This window comes from Vanellus vanellus, assembly GCF_965231255.1.
Source record: "Vanellus vanellus genome assembly, chromosome: 7".
Classification (NCBI taxonomy): Eukaryota; Metazoa; Chordata; class Aves; order Charadriiformes; family Charadriidae; genus Vanellus; species Vanellus vanellus.
In genome coordinates this window covers 38,333,245-38,360,624 of record NC_138912.1, presented here as the reverse complement: position 1 = coordinate 38,360,624, position 27,380 = coordinate 38,333,245, and the positions used below count along the sequence as shown (strand labels likewise).

Sequence of the window (27,380 nt, the reverse complement as noted above, 5' to 3'; positions counted from 1 at the left end):
GCACTTGTGTCAGTCAGCATAAGTGCTCTACTCTTTGCGCACAGCATGCAGATGTTAAGCCAGCAGTGATCTCAAAGCTGCTTGTTTTCCTCTTTGTATTCTATCATACTGAGATTTTTAAAGTTCCACTAGGGCATTCTTTTGCTTTATGTTATCACAACCTTATTAAAAAAGCTTAATGTCTGAGCTGTCCCAGAATTTAAATAAAGGAATAAAATTGCCTTGCCTTCTCAGCTTATTCACTGCAGCAAACAGTACTTTCAAACATTTGAGCAAGTAGCTGGTATGAACTGCACTGTCATTACATAAATAAAGTTAACAGGGCACACAGTACCCTGAAAGGTAGACATCACACAGCCCTCACAGCTACATCAGGAAAAAGTCTGGCAAAACCCATTCGGACAGTTGCAGGCAATCACATCTTTCTTTATAAGGCCTGTCTGTTTTTTTTTAAGGACAGTTATCAGAAAAGTTGACTATTTCCTTAATTCTTCTTGACTGACTTTATTCTCTGTCATTTCCTTAGTCCAGAAGTGGATTACCTCCTAGCGAAAAAAGCCTCAACCAGAAAAGGGGTCAGGGAACATGATTTAAGTTAGTGAAGTCAGAAGTGAGCCAAGAGTTTCTCCATGTCGATACTCACCATCAGAGGGCACTACTGTACTGCAATAGACCACTCTCACACTCTGCCAAGGAGAAAGCCTCTGATGCACCTAGAAAATACAAGCACAGCAAAAAGGACAAATGCTCAGTGCCGTTCGTCTGGCAGAATCACACACCAGTGCCACCTCCTGTCCCCCCTCCCGCCATCACCCACCCCAATGCTTGTGCTAGGCATTTCCTCCCCTCCGCCGCAGGGGTAACCACAAACCAGGAGCGCCTGTCAAGAACAGCCTCTTCTTTTACCATCTGCCACCCAGTGGGGTTTCCCCCCTCAGCCAAGTTCACCTCTCCACACCTCACCCTCAACTTACATACATAGTTTGAAGCGAGAACGTAACAGAACAGCTGTGATTTTTTTTTTTCCTTAATGTAAAATATATTCTCAAAGCTGCATTGAGTTAATCAGTTTTAGGAAATCAATTTAGATTACTACACAGACATGGAAAGTAGAAATCACAACAAAATATCAGTCTCCAAGGGTTAAAACAAAAAGAGAAGTTTTAGCATAACAGTGGGGGAGAGTTAGGGAGTTGTGGATTAAGAGGTTAATTCTCTCCGGTTGTTTTCTCTGCTCACATGTGTGTTTTTTTTTTTCTTGCCTTAACAGAGGGAAGCCAAACTCTAAGATGCAAGTAGTAAACATGCCTGTTCATAGAAGAACAAATTGTTCAAGATAAAAACAAGAATTACGATACTGAGCTATAAAAACAAAAGCACCTAGTAAGAAAAGAAAGCTCATGAATGGTTCATATGTTCTACAATCTTGGCAAGGGAGTAATTTGTTCATGAAAATCTAGGATCAGACTGATTTAAAGTCCATCTTCTAGAATAAGTTATACTAGTTATGTATTAATCCTCTCCCAACAGTGAAATTACAATTCTAGCACAAAAGAGCCCAATTTTAAAAAAGAATAAGGCACAACACTAGCTCTCACCTGTCTACGGTGGTATCTCTTTCAGTGACTAGGACTCACATTTTTTCAACAGTTGCAATCCAATATGGGCATTCCTATGGTCTGGGATTATTTTAGTTTGTTGGTTTTTTAAATACAGCTGCCAAACCTGCATTTCTATAAAGGTATCTCACAGGTAGGGCTTGATTTTTAAATAAATTTCTAACAGAAGTTTGCAAACAAAACCCAGGCTGTTGATTATTTCTCTGCCAAATTGTCCAGACCTCCATATTTTGTGAGGTTGCTTTCAATAATCTATTAAAAATAGCTTTATCTGCTACTTCACTTTTCTTCTGAAGCCTGCTATGCAAATAGAGGATAGTTTCAACTACACTAGTTTTTCTTGAAAGCAGGACCTATGGCCCAGGAGGTCAGTGCATTGACAGCTCTGGAAATTCACTCTCATTTGTGCTGTATTTACACTCCATTTTTCCTCAGTCTTGAGAAATGAAAAATCAGTCAAGTAATTTTCAATTTTCTTCCTTGCAATTGCATTTTCAGCTTCCCACAGTAGAGTCAAACAGGCAGCTAACAGCAAAAGAGAACTAAGCATTAAACAGCTATAACTGAACTGAAGGGGGAAGTTGCATGTTTTCGCAAAAGTAACGTTTTTTTTAAAAAACAACTCCTATGTGTTGGGAACCAAAGGGCAAATTTTCCTTTTCACATTTGAAAATAGCAAGTCGCCTGGACTGAAAAATGCCCATGTGCTACTGCTGAACAAGCAGGACACCCCCTACCCCCCAAAAGAAAACCAGTTTTAAAATTGAAAAACATGCAAGCAAAACACAGATACAGACCCACATCCTGGACAAATCAAGCTCTGCTGCCTTGGCATCACTATTATATTATGAAAAAAGTCAGAAGCTTCAACGATCAGAAGCTGTACCACATGTGAGGCAGTTTTCAGAACCAAATTTGACTTAAGGAGGGGAAGCCTTGATGGGAAGTTTAAAAAAAAGACCTTTTCCTATCTGAAACCAGAAACTTCAATTTTAATTCTTCTAAAAAAAGTATCAGATCAGATCCAATAATAAGTGGGCAGAATTTATACAGTGAGACACAAAAGCTCCTGTCAGAGAGCACTACCACAAAGCTTACCGAGCACCATGGCAGAGCTGGCACTTTCAGATATGTGCTTTTCACTACTGTACTCTTCCCTTTTACTTGGCATTAATCATCTATTTTTGAAATGCTGCACATCAAGAGCCTGCCTTTCTACCAGATTTCCATGGCAGACCAAAAATTTAGTAGCAGTTTTCAGAAAATCCTAAAACACACTAAACCCAGTGTTATCCCATTACAAAATAGCTATATAACTGAAAGATATTATCAGCTAGCATCTGCAAAGACTTTACCTTAATGCCATCAGTATTTGACGGGTATAAGCTAGCTCCAGGAGTCTCCCACCCTCATGGAACACAGGCAAGAACAGGGAAAAAGGCAAAATGGGTTGAAAAACGGGGCATGTTAGGTGACTCATCAAAAAGCTGAGGTGTCCCCAGATTTAACCTCTTTGACAATTCTTTTAGCCTGATTCCAGTCTGAACCAACTCTGTTTCGTTAACCCCACAGCAGTATGCTGCCATTACATTTTACAGAGACACTGGTTAAACTATACATATCTGTCACTCCTGCAGCTCTGAACTATGCTATGCTGCCGTCAGAAATTTCTTATCTAAGAAAAGTCTCTACTGGTTAGGAAAAGAAAAAAAAAAAGGAACAAATTAACTCAAAGTCAGCAGAGACTTAAATGCCATCTTCTGTCATCCGAGGTTAGTGAGAGCTTAAGGAATCATCAATCATTTTTATTCTTGAAGGGTGGCTGTTGTTTTAAAATTGAGATGGAGAGAAATGTCTGAACCCTTTATCCAACGTCTGCAATTCAACAGTTTTATGCAGAAATGTGCCAGAAGGCTGAAGCTTGGGACTGAGGCAGTGTGGGGCAGAGGAGAGAAACTTGTTTCAAGCTTTGCTGACCAGATCTCACAACTATTTGCCTGCAGACAAACGGTCAACAGTTCACCACTTCAGCAACAAAGTGCAGAATAACTACATCCAGGTTTCAGTTGAGACAGACTTGTCAACCGCTTGAAAAATAAGCAAGATATTTGGAGTGTGAAAAGCACCAAAGCCAGACCACCGAAATCAGTAAGCTTTAAACACCAGAATAACTTTCTGTGTCTGAAGAGAAGAGATGCAGAAATTCACTGTTCACATTCATTGGATCCTTCGTTTCCTGTCTTATCTGCAGTAAGATGCATGTTAAGAGGCTCAGGTTACGCAGCAGCTTTGCTCCCAGAATGATTAAGGGAGCAAGAGGAAAAAAAAAAAAAAAAAAAAATCCCAGTCCTTTAACTAAAACTAACACTTCCTCCAGCCTCATCAAGGTCTATACTGGACAATCCAAAGGTAAAAATAACAGCATCTCTATAGGTCCTACTGTAGCTGTCTCAATTCTACATGGGTGACAAAGTTAATCAAAGCCCTACGGGGAAGAAAAACACCTTTTAGCTACCAGTGAGCGTTCTCTGATGGGACAAAAGGGAGCAATCTGGCAGAGCTCATGTTCTGCATTTTATGTAATTATCAGTGATAGAATGGTAGCAACTTTGGCGTACCAAGTCTCCAAACCCTAATTAAAATCAGAAAAGAAGTCATCCAGAAAAATAAACACACCCCCATGCATGGAAAAGGTGAATATCTTAATCTAGAACACAAGTAAAAACTTGCTGCTCGCTCATTACCTGGAGTACCAGTGCAGCAAGAGCTGCAGAGCTTTTGTGAAAAATAGCGCATTCTCAGTATATACATTTCTTGCCGTGAGTGAAATCGTTAAGAGGCATTTGCAAGTGCCAGCTGCAACATCTATTTTACAATGTATGAAGGGTCCTCCTTAAATGAGGCTGCTTTAAGTCAGACATAAAGCAGCTCACCTTTTCCAACAGGCAACAGCTATTTTCCTCTCCATTCCAACTCTCACAGCATGAAAAACTGAATGTCTTTCCTGGCTCTGACACTCCTAAAACCTCCTGGCCAGCATCTCGGTGACAAAAATTGCTGTGAGCTTCCCTGCACAATCACAGTAACCCAAACCACCCGCCTCAAAAGTGCCAAAGAGCTCCATTTCTCCATCTTTCCCTCACTTCAGGGCTCCAACTACTTCTGCTCCCGTACTCAGCCTTACATTTTGATGTCTCTGAAACGGTACTTTCATCGTAAGTCGTTGGGTCCCCTTTTGTCCTCCTATTGCTTCCCCCCCTCACACCAGCTGTGTTTGCAAAGCAGAGGAGACACAGAGCAAAACCCTGTCCTGACCAGAAATCTGCCATCCAAACTCCATGAAGTGTAACTTATCAAAACAGCTAATGTTTTTTGCACCAGTAGGTAAGCTCCTACTGCATTTAAGTACATCTAACTATGGTGGATTGACTGTGGCCAGCTGCCCTCTCCCTCCTCTCCTCACCAGTCACCCTCACTGGCACAGGAAAGCTGATTTACTGCCAATTAAAGTAAATAATAGCAAGAAACAGAAAGAAATTAACACACCTTTCCCTCACCCCACCCCTTTTTCCCCAAGATCCAACTGACCCCCCTTCATTGCCAACTCCTTCCCCCTGTCTTGAGGGGTGCTGGGGAATGGAGGTTCCTTCTGGAAACATCCGTGCCACAGCCCATGGAGGACCTCATAGGCAGCAGCACCTCTCCTCCTCCTCCCACCTCAGCACTCGCAGGGTTTTTCCTCACAAATCTCCTTTTTCCAGCATTTTCCCCCTTTTCTTACCTCAGATTCCCCAAGGCAGCACTGTCGGGGCTGAGGGGCCAGGCTGCTCCAGCCTGTGGGGCAGCTGGAACCGGCCTGAGGCAGCCCTGGCCTCTCCTCACAGAGGCCCCTCAGCCCTGGGGCACCCAATACAGCAACGATTAAAGCACAGGTTGCAAATAAAGCCCTTCACTGATGAGCCAACACGTGGCTCTGAGGCACAGACAAGACCTTTTCAGTCCTCAGACAAGGAAGACACCTACAGCGGTCCCTCAGGTGGGTCTGAGGACAGCATGGGGACAGGGAGAGGGCTTGTCGGTGGCCCTTACGCCCATGATACCAGCCAAGAGGGGTCCCGGCCTGCTGCCAGCGCCCTGATAATTTCAGATGCCTTCTTCAGCATCCTCAGAAACCTCCAAAGAGATAAAAACAGGCCAGTCTGGCATCGGAGATCTCCGCCTGCATATCTCTCCCCCTTCTTTTGCCACCTTCGTTCTTTCAAGACATCTGGAGACCTTGGCCTGCTTCCATGATTTCCCTTTGAAAAAAAGAAAAAAAAAAAACCAAAACCAAAACCTCAAGCAAGCTGGTATGCAAAAACCCCAAACGTCCGGCCAGAGAGAGGAGGGAGCGTGGCAAGGAAATCCTTTGTACCTGGGAGCCATGCTCCTGCACTCCCCAGTACAATTTTCTCCAGTTTCCAACAAGTCCAAACTGCTGCTTTTTTTTTTTTTTAACCGCACAGCTTGTCTCCCAGGACCCAAGCACTCGCCTGATTAAATCCCACTGGCTTGAACTCATTTTTCTTGTTCCCTTTGCCAGTACGCCCTTGCTCACATCCCACTCGAGAGGTCAGCTTTTTGCCCCGAAAAGAACATTTTCACACCTGCTGCCTCCATAGGGCAACATTTCTGCAGATGAAGGTCAAGCAAATGAGAGAACCCCCCTGAACTGCAGTGCTATTCCTCTTTGTGTTTTTCTTTTTTGTTTTAAAAGTCAGGCTGAGGAGAAGGACACAAAACCACCAATGCCAGTAAGACGTGGGAAGTGTTAAACTTTGCATTTGGAATCACTTCTTATGACCTACACTTTAAGCAAATGGTCTTCATTTGCCACACTTCTCATCCCTGCCTGAATTTTCTCTTCTTTCAGCGTTAGTACAGAGCTTCATCACATCTGCTAGGAAAGGAACATAAACAGGAGGTGAGCTATAAATATTCCCTTCTCATCCTGCTTCCTTTGCCCATCTGCCTAAAGAGAAACAGGTAAACCACAGTGTCCAGGAAGAGGCGAGGGTAGGAGGAAGGAGATTCATTCTTTGCAGAAAAGGGGGGGGGGGTTGGGGGGGGAAGGGATGAAGCAACCGCCCCTTGTTCTTCATTGCGCCTTTCTTTCAGGTGTTACTGCTGTTGCGGAGATGGTGCAATGATGAATCTTGTAACAGAAACATCACTGCTTTTGATGGCTTTGATAGAGCCTCTTGGAGGCAAGAGAGGGAAGAGGGCGTAATAAAAGGGAAAAAATTTAACAGACACATTAAGCACATTGATCAAGCAGTCTCTACTGCTTTAATAAGCACTTCCCTTGCCACCATCCACACTTTTCCCAACAACAACAAAACCCCAAACCAAAACCTTTTCTCAGTCTATAGTCTTAATTTTATTGTGAATGTCAACAACTTACTGAGACTTACATTACCCCTACTTTACTTGAAACATGTAGACCAGACCACCATACTCCCTCTTTTCATCTAAACTTTGCACAGTCCTTCCTACCTGTAGCAGGGAACCTGAAGCAGGGCTGGAACCTCTCTCCCTTGCAGTTTGTGATGCCAGATCACGGTTTCACAATGAAAATATTTTTGCTTTACTGAACAAGGATGGTTTTAATTCCATTTCTTTAATACAGCCCTCTCAGTTACTGGAAAAAAGCTGAGAATTTTAATTCCCTTGCATTCTGAAGTCTTGAAAAACAGAAACCAGCCAAAATACCACAATACATTTAAGCCTGTGTCAGCTTTGAAACCTGAGCACAAAGACAAGGCAGAGCTGAATTCCTTTCCCTAGTTTCCAGATTCATTACTGGAATCTTCCTGTACTGAAAAGGACAGTATCTCTCTTCTCAAATTAAAGGGGCTTCCAACTCTGGTTTAAAAAGCAGTCTGAAGTGTTTAGTGAGTTTTGATCTCACCGATTTCAGTGTGCATGATTTTGTCTCCCTCAGCCAATCACAGCTGAAGATTGTATAACCAGAGGGAGAAAAGGAAACACACACACAAATCTCATCTCTATCTAACCTACACAGGTTTGGTCCAAAAAGAGAACTGGTGGAGCAGAAACATCCGTTATCTTGCCAAGAAGTGCCTCAGTCAATAAGAGGCAGTTCTTTTTTACCTAGCAAGTCACATCAAGTCAGTCCGAGCATTAAAGACAAAAAGTAGTTCCCTCTTCCAGATGAGGAGACTTACAGGGTAAGCTTGGAGACCCAGTTAGCTTTAGGATTGAATCCTTTATGAGCCACTTGAGGAGTTTAAGAGTATTGCTAGAATTGTCAGGTAAATTTTACAGATACTCTCATATTCAGTTCAGGTCCTAAGACAAAAAAACATAGGCTTGATAAACGGCTACAAATACCTACGGCCAATTAACATTGGCCAGGTTTCTTCTGTAAGAAATACCAAAGCTTAGGACATTCAACTTGGCTCGCTGCTTCACTGTCTACATGAAGTTTGCATCAGTTCGCTACCAGGTGTGATTAGTACAGTAAAAATCAATCCATTTGCTAGTCCCACGTGTGTTTTATCATAAAGCCCTGGAAAAAAAAAAAATCTTCCATTTGATTAAGAGTGGATACCTGACATTTTTCCCCTAGATATGCTATCTGCTATGAGGATTGGTACTGTGCAACTCTGACTTCCAAATCACTTATGTTCCCTGGCAAGTTATTGTCATAGGAGAGAAGAAAATGAAAAAAAAAAAAAATCCAACAAAAATACATGAATATTTTAAATCCATTTAAGACTTTCATTGTGCTACTAGACCACAGATCAAGGAAGTTTATACGCATACTTAATATCCCTATATGTTAATGTTTAATACCCTTTAGTTAACGATGTACACCTTGTACCTGACCTATTTCACGGGATGGCCTCCCACCTCCACCCCGAGAGAAGAAACTGCGCAATGCTCACCTATGGTGTGCCATAGGTATGTGCCCGGAGAAGGAAACTCAGCAGAAGTTAAACCAAGTGAAAGGCACTGGTCTGCAGAAGCAGATCTCTATTGGCATACTAATGAAGCACAGTAAGACCACAAATGCGCTTATTTTGAAGCTGATGTCTAAAGAGCATGTTAAATTCCATTTTGAAGGTTTCCCAATTAGGGTTTCCTCAGCTCATCTCACATGGCCTTTAAAGGAGGAGATGGGAAACTGGGGTTGGCCCCTTCCATACAGCACAAGGAACAGCCCCATGGTGCCCTGTAACATTCTGCATATGGTTTCAGAAACACAAACTTGGCAGTATTTCCCAAGCTCCTCAACACTGTTGTGTTACAGTTCCAGCCTGGCTAGGGAATACACAGAAAAGCCACTTTGGTCCTGTTCCTCTGGAGCAGGCAGGCACTTATCTTCTGTGGGACTGCTCCCCAAAACAGAATCACAGAATGGCAGGGGCTGGAAAAGACCTTCGGAGACCATCTAGTCCAACCCCCCCGCCAAAGCAGGGTCGCCTACAGCAGGTTGCACAGGAACACATCCAGGCAGGTTTTTAATATCTCCAGAGAAGGAAACCCCACAACCTCTCTGGGCAGCCTGTACCAGTGCTTTGGCACCCTCAAAATAAAGAAGTTTTTCCCTTATGTTCAGACGGAATTTCCCATGTTCCAGTTTGTGCCCATTGCCCCTTTTCCTGTCACTGGGCACCACTGAAAAGCGTCTGGCCCCATCCCCCTGTTCCCGACCGTGGCAACAAGCGGGTCTGACTGGAACTCCAGTGCCCGCACTGACTACTTCATCATCAGTCACCTCTGGGAAAATTCCTTATTTGAAACCCAGAGACCAGAAGGCTTTTATTTAATTGACCACTGATAAAGGGAATTACTGTAACAGCATCTCCCAGTAGCAGTCACTAGCTCCTGCGCTGAATAACATAATCATACTTAAATGCATGAAAGCACAACAGGGGCACTAACAGCTAAACAAAGTTTCAGGAAAGCTAAAGTTGATCATTTCATCTGACAGCCAGCACCATCCTCAGAGCAAGCTCAGTCATGTCCATCATTCCTTCAGGCTGAGCACAATGGGACAAGAGGCTGAATGCCCTAATGAAGGGCTGCTTCTCCCCATTAGGTGCCACCACAGAGCCTGCGGCCAGGTCCTTGTCAGCACCAATTAATTCTGTCACTTCCTGGACCTCCCTCCTCTATCTTAGGGAAACTAGTTGAAACTGGGTTTATAGGCACATGCACTATGCACAAACACACCTTAGTTAGTATAACGATTAAGTCAATGCATCTAAGTTAAATCACTAGTTAAAGAACCTTAAAGTCAAACAAACCAAAAAATTCCCTACACATTTTCAATGGTTACCAAGTTATCCACTGCCAGTATATGTGATAAACCAGGATTATAGGGGAGCATTATGAAAGGAGTTCCCAAATATTTGGATCTGTTTTCATTTTAAAAATACCGTTTTCTACTAATTCTATATCATCCAGATCACAAGGACTGCTGCATTAGGATTTTAACTGAAATTTTTCAAATTGTTTCAGCTCAAGTACTTTTGTTTTAAAAATCCAGAACATAATATTTGCTGTGTTTATACCTCTAACTATCTACAAATTTTTCCCACAGAAACTTTTGCAGCTTCATCTAAAGACACAAGGAAGATCCAACACAAATCAGTTTTGAACAGCCAGTCCTGAAAAGCCGATTTGAACTACTCACCCAATTAAAACCTGTAAACCACACATCAGAGAGATGCATGCTACAAAGGCTTTCCAGTTCACACTTCTTTCTAATATGAACACTGAGGCTTAATTCAGGCAAAGAGACTGAGCAGCCTTGGAAACAAACCACTAGAAAAATGACCATTTTCCTAGTCATTAAGACCATTTAAGAACCAACAGCCCTGAGAAGAGAGATTATCCTGGAAGAGGGGGGATTTGGAATGGAATGTAATGGGAGATCTTTGGCTAGGTCACTTCCTTAAAGCTTTTCCAAATCAATTAAACTGGGTTTAATATATTGTGATAGGTGTTCAGTGGCCTAGAAGAAGGCAATTTACAATTTGGCTCTGAATTACACAAGCTGTCAGAGACACCTTTACAGTTTACATTTTCATTGACAGTCTCAGCTAGTTAATCAAAATTGAATCATTCTTCTCAGGAAAATTAAAAACACATGAAACGGAGCAAAAAAAGCCTTCCTGGAAAAAACACAAAGGGACAGGCATCAAGGTAAGGACTTCAATCATATCCTTTCAATCCAAGCAAGGCAGCTAGCTCAGCTCACAAAGAATAGGATGCTCTCCATACTTCTCTTTCCAAGAACCTTTTTAATGCTTTATCACTAGAGTAAATAAGCCTGAGAACCAGGACTTTTCCTTTCATCCAATGCTAATAATTACTTAAAGTTCTTTCAACCTTGAATCCCAGGTTTCTTCTCTACAGGGCTAGTCTTAAGAGGCCAGAGAACCCTGTCCGAACCACGCAACTGCACCGCCCCACGCAACTAACTGCACTGCCCCACGCGCAGGTGTGCAGCCTGTGCTAAATGCAAGTTGGTTAAAAGCTCCCACAGTTTCCCCAGATATATACACCTCCTTCCACAACTTCACCCCCTGCCTTGGTGTCAGACAGCAAGCAGAGTGTCAAAACCTTCCCCCTACAACCACCCAGGCCGTGGAAGCATGTTGTTACAGAACAGCCACAGCACTGGGGACAAGTTACACTTCTACTCAGTCATGCCTTCTGCATTACAGGGATTCCAGGCACACAAGAGAGAACAGGCTAAACACACCAGAAGATTTATCAAGACTTTCATCAGGATCAGTCAAGTCCGTTTGGGTCATTCCTTAATGAGAAAAGTAGTCCTATACACTAAGGCCATTTTCGCACTTTAAGATGCCATCATCCTAAAGCAGGTTGGAGTTTCCATCCGAGTCTTGCTGTAGTCTTATTTTGGCTGTATGGAGTGAACAAAGGATAGAAAGAGCAAGGTTCTACACTGACATACTGGTAGGACTCTGCCTTGTCTTCAAAGCAGCCCTGTGTTTGTGAAGTCTGCTGGGTTCACAGTTCTGTAGTCTTGCCCTTGTACTGAGGCACAGCTTGCAATCATCTCCAAAATACCTATCACCAAACTCAGAAGTCAGGTTTAAGACTCTATTGCAATTGGTTTCTTTCATCCCTGCCTACTTATTCTACTCCATTGATGGGTGAACTTAGAAGTGAACCACAATTAGCTGTCACAGCTGCTAGTCATGATTATTTCCAACTGCATCTACTAAAAGCTTACGTGTCCAGAAATAGTCTCATGAGACACTGAAAGCAGATTCCTCTTACAACAGTAATTTTTATTGTTTTTTTTAGTATAGACAAAGCTTATTACTAAAACAAAGAGAGAAAGCAGCAAGGCATTACTAGTTAAGAATTCAGGTACCAGGCCCAGACTCTTCCAACCAAACAGTTTGTATTTGCAGACACCAAGTCCCCTGATGGCACTCTTGAACTGATTCAGATATCACACAAAGTGTTGGCTTTCTCAGCACAGCAGTGAAAACACATTAGCCATTGAGAAAGCATTAAGAGAAGTACTAAAATAGCTGGCTGTAAGCAGTATAAGTGGCTGTCCAGCTGAATACCGGGCAATTCCGTAAGACACCTCTAGATTAAAAAAAATAAAAATAAAAAATCAGTGGGAAAGCAGACCACTGTTTTAGACACACAAAACAGCGATACTTACATCAAGTCCTGATTAAATAGCAAAGACCACTAATTTCTGAGGGAAAACAGTCATGATGGAAAGCAAAAACATGGAAAGCAAAAACACGCAAAGAACGGCTTGAAAAGCAGTAGCTAGCATGGTCATAGAGCAGCAAAACAGAAGGAACACAGGTCACAGCCTTGCTACAACGCTGCTTGGCAGAGCAGGACACAGCAACAACTGCAAACAGTATTTTTTCAGGAATAGGATACAACAGCAAACCCACTCAGCGAGAGTACATCCCACATGGATGACAAAAAGACACAGTTTGTCTGCAGACAAGCACGATTTCTGCAGCAGCATTAGGAATAACCTTGTGCTATTATCAATAAGGAGGTTGTAGAGCAAACAAAAAATCCTTTTACCTTGCCTTTTCTCATAGCGGGCACAGTGTACTTCAGTGTTTTGAAGCTAATTTAAAAAGGCAAAAGTCTCATCTCTCTTGTAATTCAAGAACATAACTGTTACCTTGGAAAAATATAATTAAGACCAAGTTACAATTGAGAGAGTTTGAATACAATTTGTGAAATCACGCATGGGTGGTGGACAACTGGCACACCCTTCTCTTAGGACAAATTTCTTTTCCACATTAGAAACCAAGAAAGATTCATTCCTATATGCCTACAGACAAGAGCAAAATATTTAATTAAAGTTCACCAGATCTTTTGGTGGCACTGAGAGGTTCTCGGTATGCAATAGCTAAGAAAGTATTTATGAAGTTAAGCTGTATTGGAAAGACTGGGAAAACACTGCCCTGTTCCAGCCTTTTCGAATGAGACCATCACCAACTGTAAGTTGTCACAAGCCCTTGCTTACACCAGGGGGCTGCTACCATCACGTACTTCACAAAAAAAAAAAAAAAAAAAAAAAAAAAAAAAAAAAAAGTATTTCAACTGTTTAATTAATAACCATAACAAAGAGATAAAGTAACAATTTTACAGGCTAGAATGTAGTCTGCTAGTGGTCATTGGTTTGGAAACATTTGTAAGTGAGACCTGTTCTATTTCTCATGGTAGATACAATTTGTTATTAATATATACAGTATATTTAATAATACAGAAGCCAGTTTGACAGACCAACACTACACAGTAATAAGTCTGATCAGTAATAACTGCTCTTGCCCTCGTTTTCTTCCTTGCCTATTATAGAAAGGGAAGATGCATTTAAATTCAGAGCGTTAAATTTAATGACTTTGACACCACCACTCTTTAGATTACCAAAGGCTTGCCAAAACCTCCATTCCCAAGACCCCTGAAAAATTCAGAAGCATCATCTCCGAGACCACTGAACAGCTACCACCCTTTTGGTTTTGGGGACTGGTCAGAAAACCTGTTGGCAAGTTTGTAGGAAAGCATGTGGCAGTTGAGAGGACTTCTTCTGAGGGAGGGAGTTTTCTTATGCACATTTATCATCATTAACTCAGCTAATTTGAAACTCCTGTTTTGGAATTCTGCATCTTCTGGACATAAAGCCTTGCCTGAGTAATAAAGGAAGATTAAATACCTAGTTTCACAAAAGGAGCAAGATCTCCAGGAAAGCATCCTGTCCAAATCACTCCTCTTACCAAAGTGTCAGATCTACATGCAATTTTCCTGGATGGAGGCAGCTTCTACGATGTTTAAAACCCCCAAATCCTGCACACACCACCACCCCCCCTTCCCCCAAAAGCACAGCAGGAAGTCAGAGCACTCCTCATCCCTGCTGGCTGGAAGCCACGAGCATGCAAAGCAAACTCAACTTCGCTCTGCGGTGCTGTTACTTCACTGATTGGCATTACAGATGTCATTGTCATCACGATCCCTCACTGCATACCAGGAAGTTGGTATCAGCTACCGGAGACCCTGTGGACCTTTCCTTCACAGCCACCTCCACGCTACCAAGTCACAAACCAACCCCTGCAATTTTGTAAAGGTCCATCTTGTACCCTTTGGGGTAAAGGGAGATTTATAGCAAGATGTTGTATGACTGCCCCACTACCCCTCATTTAAAAGAAGTGAAAAGGAGAATCCATAACTCTGACCCTTGCTAGTTTAGGCAGTCACTTATTTCTGGGCAAGAAAAACAAGTACTCATGGACTTCATATAAGAGGAAGTTAGAAAGATAAACAGAAATAAAGCCTGCATAGCCCAAACCAGATTTCAATAAGCTTTCCCATGCCATTTTCAGCCCAGCAAGAGGCTTAAAATGCTCATTCTGATCTGGCTAGAGGTAACTCACACAAGCGTCAGGTTCACATTAATAGGGTGACATGAGCTTCCTTTTATGCCCCAAACCTTCCTAGAACTGCATTTAAATGCAAAATATTTCCCTGCTTCCCTCCTCCCCCCACAAGCCAGGATTTCTTTGATTCTCAATGTAATTAGGAGATAATTTTAACTCTGTCACTAGATTGATTGCACTGGTGCTTAACTGCGCTATTAAGCAAATCATTAGCTGACATGTGGTATCTTTTCCATCTGACAGAGTAATGCTCAATGTTGGGGGGGGGGAACTCTAGAGAAACAACCAGCTCTGATCCTTACATTGCAGAGCCATACGGCTACAGCTGCTGTAGCACTGTTTGGGGAACCATATACACTTTATCATTAACAATGGAAGTGAGACAAGCAGCCATTACTTTAGTCCAACCTGCCTGGCATCCTGCACCCAAGGTGACCAGCGAAGGACAACACAACAGCTAGATCTTGGACCCATCACTAGGTAACTTCAGCAGCGCTACTATATGTATGAGTTGTAACAGCCCAGCAGAAGACCACCAGTTTTCTGTACTTGAGCACTTCGACTGTGCAAAGACCCTTTCTACTTCATTTCTACAACCCTGAAGTCTGAGACTTCCTGCGCCATGTTCTAGTAAAGGGTATTAGAACCCATCAGCTCCAACTTTGAAAGGCTGCTTTACATGTGTATCGCATTAGGAGAAAGTATGGCACGTTCAGTCATTTTCTGCTACCTGAAAAAGGCTCCTGTGCCCCACATCTATTTGGAAGCAGAATAAAAGTTAGTACAGCATCTAATGAGAAGCTTATTTCAAAAGCCACATGACAGCTGGTTAAGTTCTACAAAGGGAGTGTTTTTCCACCTATTCCACCTGGTGATTCCTTCAAGGATCCTAAATTAAGTAGTTAAGTAAACAGCAAGAAATCATTTAAGAAGTCATTGAGCCCAAATCAATCGTCAGAGCATCAAGGAGTCATAAAGAGGCGAATTCAAAACAGCTGTTTTCTCCTTCTAGGAAAACCTGTCCAAACATGAATTTGCACAGAGGAACCATTTTGCAAGTCTGTGACACCAAGGCCTTCTGCTGCAGCAGCCACAGCTACTGACTTTGCCAACCACCTGCTTAGCAGCGGCTTCAACAACTCATTCCCTCCACACCTCATCTCTGAACCATCGAGTCTTTCTTCCTTGTCGCGGTGAGAATCAAAGGCAGTTACAAAGTCCACATTTTGCAGCAGTGGATTTATAACCACACCAGCAGGCATTTTGCAGTCCGGCCCATAACTGGACTGCATCTGAAAATATGTTATTTCTGAGCTGTGAATATCTTCCGTCAATCAGATCCTGTTTGCTCAGCTCAACTTCCTCAAAATTCATGTCTACTTTGCTTGGTAGCAGATTTCATCTAGTTATTTGGTTTGAGTCTCAGTAGATACATTGCAGCCTAAGCCTAAAGCTATACAGAAAGAGCAGACATGCAAGTCCCCATTTCAAAGAAAGATAGGCCTGTGACATTCTTGGCTGAGGATGGGAACCGAAGTCACACAAAAACCTACACCTGAACGTGTACACCTGCACAGCACCCGTACAGCAGCAGGGCTAACCAGCTTTCTGGCTTTACAAACTACCAGACTAACACGAGGTTTCTCTTTAATACTGGACCATGTGGCAAGCTGGAAACATCAGTTCACTTAAGCAGACAAGTGTCCCTGATTAGCTGCCTTCCGTGCAGTAGCCGGCTTTGTCTGGACTCTGGGAACAATAAGAAAAAGCAAAGAGCTTGCTTGTAGCAAGGGTTGAGATAACAATGGAGGCTTTAAACTAGTGTCAGTGTTTCCTCTTCACAGAAGGTACGTTTCACAACACCCGTTCGGTGACTGGCACCTTTTCTTTTCCTCTCCTATGTGCTACAGCACCTAAGAACAAGAGTTTGATAGAGACCAAAGATACTCCATAGCCCTTAAAAGGAATCTCACATGACAGAAATTGCTAAAGTATTAGTGCAATGAATGTTTCTCATACTATTTAACCACATTGCAAGAAAAAAAAGTCCAAGGGCTCTCGGCAAGCCAATCCTGGGAATCCTTTTTTCCCCAACAGCAGAGTTTACAATCCTGGGCCCTAGAGAAGGAGCTAACCTGGCACAGCTGGGGAACCAAATCTAATTCCAGATGGGCTTTTGAAGGTCTCCTTTACTGACTCGACCTTAAAATACAACACAGACTGCCAGCACTTTGCTGATCATTGCAGCAGCTATTGCCTTGGGCATAGCGACCACAAAATGATAAGAGTAAGGAGGAGAACTGCCCACCATGGACTTCTGGAGGGCAGACTTTGGCCTGTTTAGGGGACCAGCTGACAGAGTCCCTTGGAAGGAAACAAGTCTGGGAAGATTGGACATTCTTAAAAAAGGAAATGCACAGGAAAGGCACAGGAGCAGGCCATCCCCACGTGCCAAAAGATGAGCTGGCATGGAAGATGACCAGCCTGGCTGAACAGAGAGCTTTAGCTGGAACTTGGGTCGAAACAAGAGAGTTTGAGACCTTTGGAAGAAGGGGCAGACAACTCAGGAGGACTACAAGGATGTTATGAAGTTATGCAGGGAGAAAATTAGAATGGCCAAAGCCTAACTAGAACTCAATCTGGCTACTGCTGTAAAAGACAATAAAAAATGTTTCTATAAATACATTAACAACAGAGGAGGACTATGGAGAATCTCTGTCCTCTATTGGATGTGGGGAGAAACATAGCAACAAAGGATGAGGAAAATGGTGAGGCACTCAATGCCTTCTTTTGCCTTAGTCTTGAGTAGTAGGACCAGTTTCCTTGGGTACCCAGCCCCCTGAGCTAGAACACAGGGACGGGGAGCAGAATGAAGGCCCCATAATTCAAGGAGAAACGGTTAGAAATCTGCTGCACCACTTAGAACACACAAGTCTATGGGGCTGGATGGGATCTACCCAAGGGTACTGAGGGAGCTGGTAGAGGTGCTCACCAAGCCACTCTCCATCATTTCTCAGCAGTCCTGGCTAACCATGGAGGTCCCAGTTGACTAGATGTTAACAAATGTGATGTCCATTCACAAGAAGGGCTGCAAGGAAGAATCGGAGAACTAGAGGCCCATCAGTCTGACCTCAGTGCTGGGGAAGGTTGTGGAGCAGATCATCTTGAGTGCCATCAAGTGGCACATGCTGAACAACCAGGTGATCAGACCCAGTCAGCATGGGTTTATGAAAGGCAGGTCCTGCATAACTAACCTGATCTCCTTCTACGACAAAGTGACCTGCTTAGTGGATGAGGAAAAGGCTGGGAATGTATCTTCGGTAAAGCCTTTGACACTGTTTCCCACAGCATTCTCCTGGAGAAACTGGCTGCTCATGGCTTGCACAGGCATACGATTCACTGGATGAAAAACTGGCTGGATGGCCAAATCTAAAGAGTTGTGGTGAGTGGAGTTAAATCCAGCTGTCAGGCAGCCACAAGTGGTGTTCCCCAGGGCTCAGTACTGGGGCCAGTTCTCTTTAATACCTTTATCAATGATCTAGATGAGGAGATCGAGTGCATCCTCAGTAAGTTTGCAGATGACACTGAACTGGGTGGGAGTGTTGATCTGCTTGAGGGTAAGATGGCTCTACAGAGGGTTCTGGACAGGCTGGACCGATGGGCTGAGGCCAACAGTACGAGGTTCAACAAGGCCAAGTGCCAGGTCCTGCACTTGGGCCACAACAACCCCACGCAGAGCTACAGGCTTAGGGAAGAGTGACTGGAAAGCTGCCCGGCAGAAAAGGACCTGGGAGCGTTGGTTGACAGCTGGCTGAACATGAGCCAGCAGCGTGCCCAGGTGGCCAAGAAGGCCAACAGCATCCTGGCCTGTATTAGAATAGTGTGGCCAGCAGGATTGGGGAAGTGATTGTACCTCTGTACTCAGCACTGGTGAGGCCCCACCTTGAGTGCTGTGTTCAGTTTTGGGCCCCTCACTACAAGAAAGACATTGAGATTCTGAAGCACATCCAGAGAAAAGCAATGAAGCTGGTAAGGGGTCTAGAGAACAAGTGTTATGAGGAGTGGTTGAGGGAACCAGAGGTGTTCAGCCTGGAGAAAAGGAGGCTGAGAGGAGACCTTATTGCTCTCTACAACTACCTGAAAGGAGGGGGTGGGTGGGTGGAAATAAATAAATAAAAAAAAAATATCAGTCTCTTCTCCCAAGTAATAGGCAATAAGACAAGAGGAAATGGCCTCAAGTTGTGCCAGAGAAGGTTTAGGATGGATATTAGGAAAAATATCTTCACCGAAAGTGTTGTTAAGCATTGGAACAGGTTGCCCAGGGAAGCAGTTGAGTCAATAACCCTGGAGGTATTTAAAAGATGGGTAGATGTGGTGCTTAGTGACATGGTTCAGTGGTGGACTTGGCAGTGCTAGGTTAACAGTTGGACTTGATGATCTTAAAGGTCTTTTCCAATGTAAATGAGCCTATGATTCTATTTACCTTAATGTGTCAGCCAAGTGCAGTTTGCCAGCACTTCACAGGGCTGGGGGTTAGAGCATCTCTGTAGAAGTCACCATGGCCATCTTAGAAGTGACCACTACAGCCATGGAACGAACTGCATGAATAGGTGAAAGCACGCAAAGTCAGCTGGTTTATTTTAAAACTGCTGCTGACAGCACATATGATTTGTGTAATTACAACTACTCTCTTTTGCAAAAGAGTCGTAGTGTTTCAAGCTTCTGCCACCATAAAAGCTGCTACCAGATGATGGCTGCAGAAATGATGGCTATCAATAAGAACAAGATGAATAGCAAATTCATGAGCTGTCAAAGACAGTACTATTAGAGCAGTTCATGGATGTCCATGCCACTAAAATATGAACAATTCTGTGGAACCCTCCACAAGCTGAAAGAGCAGAGATTTTAGTTTTTTTTTTTTAATTACGAGAGAAAAATTAAGGGCTTGAGGGCTTCTTTTTTTTTTTTAAAAAAAAAAAAAAAAAACAAAAAACACAGCTTGCAAACAAGCAAGGGCTTCAGTACAAATTTAAGAAGTCTTTAGAGTCCATGTGGGATTCCACACCTGACACACAAGAAGGTGTCTAAAGCTGTAGTCATACTGCAGTTCTGGACAACAAGTGCACTACTGCCCAGATCAGTGCAAAATAAAACTGCGACAAGCGCCTTCAGAGCACCCACACATGTCTGCCAGGTACAGGCAGCACAGTGGGAGGGGGTCAGTTCCTACAGGCACTGGCTCTGTTGTCACCCTGAACGTTTCCCCATGCTCTCCATAGCCAAAGCTAGCTGAAAGCACAGATCTTTACGGAGCATTTCCATTGCATCACAAAACCCCAACTGAGTCCTTAAACCCAAAGACAATCATCTTTGAAAGGCAGTGAACGAGCATGTCTTGAACTTGACTAATAAAGCACAGTCATCTGTTCTTTTTATTCATAATATCTTTTCAGAGCAAACCTAAAATACAAGAAGTGATACACGGTCGGGCTATGCCACATATTAGGCAACCTCATACATTACATTTGCAGCTGTTTCATCAGCTGTCACCAGTCATCTGGCACTTCTCATGTACAAGAGAGGCTGCCCTTGCCCTGTTTACCAGTTTTCCCCACCACACTTCTGACCTCAGCATCCTCAAAACACTGTTCATGACACTGTATACTATACATACCCTACTAACATAAGCACTTCATGCACTCCTCCATACATGGCTAGTCAAGAGTTACAGGACTAGTATCAAGGTGAAAACCTATGTAGTTTTATCAAAGACTACGAGTTTTGTCTTAAAATCTGAGTGGACATGCCTCTGCTAGTCACCAGTTCACAGAATAACGTATTTAAGACCTCAAATCACATTGCATAGGGAAACCAAACTCTGCATTCCTGGAAGCGAAAGAAGACAGAAGAGGAAGGGGGGTTATTTATATGCAGACATACTAAGTTGCTTTGAAGCAAAAGGCTCAGGTACTTTGTTTTGAGGAATTTGGTTGGGTGTTTTTCATTTGGTTTCAGGGTTATTTGGGTTTGGGTTTTTGTTTGTTTGTTTTAAATCTTTAAGCTCTTCAGAGAATAAGACAGTGGAGAAGAATTTTCCCTACTGCTACATCAGAAATAGTGACTCAGCCACATTTCTCCAGGAGCAGATTTACGGTGGTGAAGCGTGCAAAAGGAAGCAGATCCACATCACCAGACTCTGTAGTACAAAGTAAGAGAGAGACAAGGATCAAAAGTGAACTCAAAATGGAATCAGTTACTAAACGTCAGGTACAAATGTGAAGCCTGTTCCTATACTGCACTGAAAATATCCATTTGACCCTTAGCACACCTCATTTCAGGGCTTTTTAACAGGTCACAAAAAGATGGGCAAATGTCACCCCCATCCTCTTGCACTGAGCACACTGCCTGAATGCTTGAAAGTGCAGCAACTGAACCTGGAACCCGTCCTTTGGGAGCAGACAACAGATCACGAACAAGCAGCTTCAGCACTTCTTTTTCACCAGCATATTCGCACGTGCTCAGCAAGCGAAAACCTCCCCTTTCAGCAGGCTGCCTTCTGACAGCCTTGCCAGTCATTTTATTTGTGTTAAGCTTTTACTCTTCCCAGGCACCAACCATAAAGTATTTTAACGTTTTAGAACTGCAAGTCAAATCTACCTGAAGGAAATCAATACCTACTTCCACTGTTCCAAGTTTCCAGACATCTGGACTGTACTGCAGTGTTACCAGCCCAGCACGTCCCACAGCAAAGGGCCAAACCCCAGTATTGCACACAGGGTGATGCTCTCAACAGGCTTTCGCAACATCCACCCTCTTCAGGTGTCCTTACCTCCTGTCATTTGACAGCTCACTGCTCTATGACAATCTGGCAGCCGTTTCCTTATGGCAGCAAGGCTGAGAAAAATATTTTACTGAACTGTGCAACCTTCATTAGCTTCTTGGCTTACCGACATAAGAAAGTTATCACTGGCTCATACAGAGATATCCAAGGATATTTAATGCAGTTAAAATATTTCTGGCACAGAAACAAGAAAAAAAAAAAAAAAAAAAAAAAAAAAGAAGTGTTTCAACATTTGGCTACATTTGCTACAATAGTTGAAAAAGCACTTTTTAAGCAAGTTTATCCATGAGATCACTGCTTTGTGATGTACATCAACAGTTCGATTAATCACACAACTATTTTCAAGGACTTGCCAGAAATGGAGAAATAACAGACACCGCAGAACAGTTCCCTAACAGACACGTGCGTGTGAACGCACACACTCTCACTCTTTATCCTCCTGTGTAATGAGCCATTCAAGAGTCATCTCTGAATTGAAAACATTTTTTCTCCTATTTAAAGTACCTAATGAGTGTAAACTACCTGTGTCACTTCTCAAGTGGTCACTGCCTTACTCTACAACCCTCTGTTTGCACAGCACTTAAACCGTTCATTAGGTTCTTTCAAATGAAAGATTTCATGTAGGAAAGCACCAAAAGAGGCAATTCAGGTAAACAGCATATGATTTATCAAGATACCTGCACATAGAAAGTGCTCTTCCTCCACTCAATAAACTTTATTCCTCCTTAGAAAGGATTTGACACCGACATCAAGCACAGATTGTCCAACTCTGAAAGCATGAACTTCACAGGTCAGAATACACTAATCCAGCTCCAAATAACCTTTTTTATTTTTCTCTTGCTCCCTGTAAAATAAACTTCCATTTTATACTAGCAGTGAATTCTCAGTGCTACTAGCTCTTGGCTTTATTCCCCCAAACTCCCCATTCGCCCTTAGCCATTCTACTCTCCACTGGACGACAGCACGCTGCCAGGCCATCACTATTACTTAAACCCTCCCATCTTTATGCTTTCTGTCCTATATATTTTAGGGTTTAACCTCTATACGTGGCACTCCTTGGAGCACAGCCCCTCAGGTCGTTGCATAGGAGTCAAGCAATTGCTGTGCTAAGCAGGATAAACTGCAGGGAGCAACTTCTTAAAACAATTCTAGTGCCAAAAAGCATGGTATATAGCTTCTGGTATTAGATGGCATTACAGTATCAAAGAGTAGATGATTTATCAGGGTAAGATTAAAAGGAACTGGGTTTCTAATATTGCCACTAAAAAAACACACTGTTTTGTGGAAGAGACAACTTATAATCCTCAAATATAAGTTGTTCTTGGTCTGCTTTCCCCTTTGCCGGATGCTGTCATTTTGATGCATCAGTGGATGCTAGATCAATGGAATCCTACACTTTGTCTTCAAGAGGTTATCTTCCGAATCTATCTGGGAATTGTTTAAACATTACAAAGGCTCAAGAAAGAATAAATCACATCTAACTATTGAAAACAGAGGTCATTTATCTCACAAGATGAGAACAGAGACAACAGGCTATGAATAATGCAAAAGAGGTAAGATACAAAATATTCAGTGCAGTCTATTACCTGCAGCCTGAAGTGGGTATAAAATAGTTGATTAAATTGGAGAGCAAAAGCTGTTCAATCCAATTACTGAATAAATATTTTAGAGCGATTTTTCTGTTAAACATTTGGAATTTGTCTACTAGCCTGCATTTCACCCTAGGACACTAGGGGAGGGCAGCAGGCTAGAAGCCTGTGCTTGCATTAGAGAAAGGCTAAAGCTAACAGGACCTTTTGAGCAAAGATTTCTGGAAGAACACGTGCCTTTTCAAAGGCAGGAGTCCGCGAGGGTGCACAAGGCGAGGGATGAGCATTCATCACAAACTGGCAGGCTGCTGGTCATGCTTGTAACCGTTGCTGTGAGGCCACTCATTTAGGCAAAAACATTCAGCCCCGGAACAAAAAGCAAAAGCTCTTTTTCTTTGGGGGGTAGCTATGACTTCAGCAGGCATTTGCCACCCCTGTGCTGCACACTGCTGCTGCTGAAAACAAGGCTAACACCAGGATGCATTTCAGTGCTATCTGCTTACAGCCCCTCTTCCCGTAACCAGAGCTAAGGGAGACGTGTCCTGAGAACTGACGGGAATTTTCTACTCACTTCCCCGGCCAGTTTGCCCTTTGCTAAGGCCACAGCGCTCCCCAGCAGTTGCCACCCTCACGCCTAGCCTTCAACCACAGTGTCGTTTCACCTTGCTGTGGTCACCAATACAGGCCTACAAAAACCTTGTTAAAATTGGGACATCGCTTAGCAAGTTACTTTCTTACATCTAACTTCAGACACCTGTTGAGGAGAAAACCTAAAGTTAATAATTCTGCTTGTGAAGGTATTATTTCATGTGCTGCTTTGGAAAAGCATCATCTTCCTCTCCCCGACCCTGTTTTAGCTGTTGAATAAAATTAGAGCCCAGAGAATAGATATCACAGATCATTTAACCTGCATTTGCCCACCTCATTTAACCTAACTGCATGATCCAGTGGTTACAGGGAGCATAACGAGTACCACAACAAAATTGCCACTTGATAATGCCAAGGTAAATCACTTAAACCAGTTATGATCCGTGTTATTTCCATGCAATTTGTTTCAGAGGAGGACTGGGCACATAGTTAGCTGAGCAACTTGATATTCTGGAAAAATATTCTTAATTGCCATTTGAACTATAAAAGCGTGTGTGGGAGGGGTATTTCTCAGTGCCCACAGGAGAGAAGAGCAGAACTTGTGCAACGACAGAACCCAGCCTGGATCAGCAGGTGACCCCTGCCAGTGCCTCTATCCACTGCCCAGGATGTAATTAGGGTACTATCAAGACTTTAGGTATTTTTTCTGAAAGACCTATATACCTGTGAGGAACTTCACAGTAACTCTCAGCCTGTATTTGGGAAGGGGAGGGAAAGAAATATGCTTGCTAAAGCTAATCTTTGCTCTAACAAAAAAGTAAGTTTCAAACTATGACTTCCTAGCCCTGTCTTCTCCCCCGGTCCCAAATACTTAGGAGCAGCAAAAACACAGAAAATGAAAAAACTCCAATTTTTTGGAATTTGGAAAAAAATTCCAAACGTGAACCCAGTTACCTTCAGAGCCACAACCATGAAAACAAAAACATGTTTAAGTGTGAAAAGCACAGAAGGGAAAAGGGATAAAACTTCAATGTAGGAGTTTGGAAGTAGCAATTGATGCTTGGGTCAAAGTTTTAGCTGGAGTTCTTAAAGATCAAACATTCAAGAGCATAAAGGTTAGTTATATCCACTTTTAACTAAGGAAAAAAAATAAATGTTACTGGATTTAATCAAGCCTGGCAAAACTTGCTTACCTATTCTTTGTGGCTGGTTTTGCAATACTGCAACACAAAAATTAGTTTTGGGATATACGGCTTCAAAACCAAGCAACTTCAAGAAGCTCTAGCTTCAATAAGTCAAGTCACCAAGCAGGAAAACTCATTTTAAATAGTCAGCCCTAAATATATTCACCATTTCTACCTTTATTTTCCTGAATTGTCACTCATGTCCAATGACATGAGGTCTACCTACACTCGGATGCATTGATCAGACTGTGTAATCATTGCTCCCAGTTTAGTACTACACTTATCTCAGAAAATACACAGCAAGTAAATAGCTGTGTAGTTCATTTACTTTCGGATATATTCACAAAGATATTTACTAAATAAGATATGACTTATTCAAATTAAAGTTGAAATATAAATACCCAAGTCAAATGTAGCTACTCTTATTGATAGAGCAATACTCTAAACAAACATTATTCATAGCATTTAGGTTAAGAAATGTGAAGCTACTGCTAACTGTAATAATAAACAGACATAAAAATATAGCATATGCAAGCCAAAAAACCCACAACCAGATACTTCTGAAAATTCCAGAAGAAATATGGGAGGTCTGACATCTGATTTCCACAGAAATTGAAAAGGAGCAAAAATCAACATAAACAAACCTCTTTGCCTTTTAGATGCCTAAATATCTACAAATCTAGTCTAATACGCCCCCTGATTTTTACAGGGAGTTTAACCTGTTTCTTATTAAGGTTTGTTTGGTTTTTTGTGTTTGGTTTTTTTTTTTTTTTTCTTCTGGTGTATGAAAAAATACACCAGCAAAACCAGCCAACCAAAAAAAAAAAAAACAGAGCTAAAGAATCAGGAAATCTTTCTCACACAAGAGAAGAGTACATACACCCGGGAAAAAAAATATGGACTACCTGCATTTCCTGCTGTAAGTACAGAAATTATATTTTATATGGTATGTGCAATTCTTACTTTTACAGACTGGAAGGTGATCTTAAATGAGATAACACCTTCTTCCCAGCCTGAATTTAAAAAGCAGCTCCCGTTTAAAACAAACATTTCAAGGTTTATAAGAAAATAGTAATGAAAAATACTCGGGCATACTTAAGACTATTTATGCTTATTTTCCACCAAGAAATAAGCCTGATAAAGCCAATGTGCACAAAAAGAGATGCTTTAGGCATCCTTCTCACAAAATATTCAAAGCCTAAGACCTGACTTCTGATTTTGACAGTCAATACCTTGCATTTGGCTTTATCTGCCTTGTGACCAAAAAATAGAGCTGTAACTGCCCAAGACTAAAGAAGAAAGAGGCTTCACTTTGCCAGTCTCTTGCAAGTGAGGGAGGAAAAAAAAAAAAAAAAAAAAAGAATATAGTCATTGTGCATTTAATTCCACAGAAATCAGCTCGTTCTATTTGGTACTCTCCCAAATTTTAATAAATAAGCTGACATCTTTCAGTAGACCCATTACTCTAGCCCACACTTCAGACAGTGACTTTAAATTTAATTCTCTGCAAAATCTGTGCAAAATCTGCCAGTGATTGTGCTAAAAGAATGATTTAGAGAGCGTTATTATGCTAACTGCATCAGCACTAAGTGGGATCTCAAAGCCAACCGCCCCATTCATGCTTTGCTGGGAGCAAGCTGCACGTCACTCCCTATCCCCAGTACTTTCTCCTTTTGGCTGCTTTCAGCAGGGCTCCAGACCTATAAATAAATAAAGAGCAGGGAATCCCAGTGATGCTCAGGGCTCTGTGGTTGCCTTTTCTGCCAGTGAGCCTGATAACCAGAACGAACGTTTCCAACTCAAGGTTATCTCCTCCCTGCTACCAGCACACAAAGGGCTACAAGCAGGAGAAGCCCAGAAGGAATACGCTTCATTTCTGCGTTACGATTCCGAGTGAGGTCTTTCTCAGGGAATGACTCACCACTCGGATTTCATTCATACTGAACATGCCCGTCCCTGGTTTTATTTTGGTGAGGACAAGCAGTGCACTCACAAAGCAGAGGCTTCCCCCACCCTGAGCTGCACGCCCTTGGGGAGATCTTTGTCCAAAATGTTCGGGGAGAGCTTCTGCCTGCGCTAGCAGCATCCAGGGAAGCACGAGCAGCCTGTGCTTGTGTGCTGCCAGCCAGCTCAGCAGCCCTGCTCACCCAGGCGACGCTGACCCACGGTTAAGGCTACTCAAATAACTGTTTCCTCCCAACTTGGCACTGAACCGATAAATCCATTAAAATAGTTTTGGATCCTGTCGAGAGATGCCACTTCAAAAGCACTACTGTAGTTACAGTGGTCAGCGGGCTGAGAAACACAAGCTTTTGAACAAGCAAGGCTTAGGGGGGTTTTAAGTATTAGTTGTCCAATAGCGATTCTAGGGATCTTCACCTTTTTTTATTTCAACATAGAACAGCCTTAGAGATACAGCAATTTCTAAATGGGCTAAGCTTCATAAACGACCGAGGCACTGCCCACAGAAAATCATGACCTACCCTTACACCAAAAGGGCAAGGACCCCAGTAACAAGGACAGGCGTGTCCCTGCCCAGTCCAATGAGCATCCCATTTACAGTATAGGTGGCTCTAGCAGCAGACACCGAATAA

The 27,380-nt window shown here is 42.6% G+C and overlaps 1 protein-coding gene across 2 annotated transcripts in view; it reads right to left on the bottom strand.

Moving 5' to 3' along the window:
- The window catches only part of MCU (mitochondrial calcium uniporter), a 97,250-nt gene that overhangs the window by 15,036 nt on the left and 54,834 nt on the right, over nt 1–27,380 (bottom strand). For both annotated transcript variants that reach the window (XM_082486766.1, XM_082486765.1), the window contains exon 2: nt 644–713. In XM_082486766.1, coding sequence (XP_082342892.1) covers nt 644–713 — 70 coding nt within the window. The remainder of the gene's footprint in view (nt 1–643; nt 714–27,380) is intronic.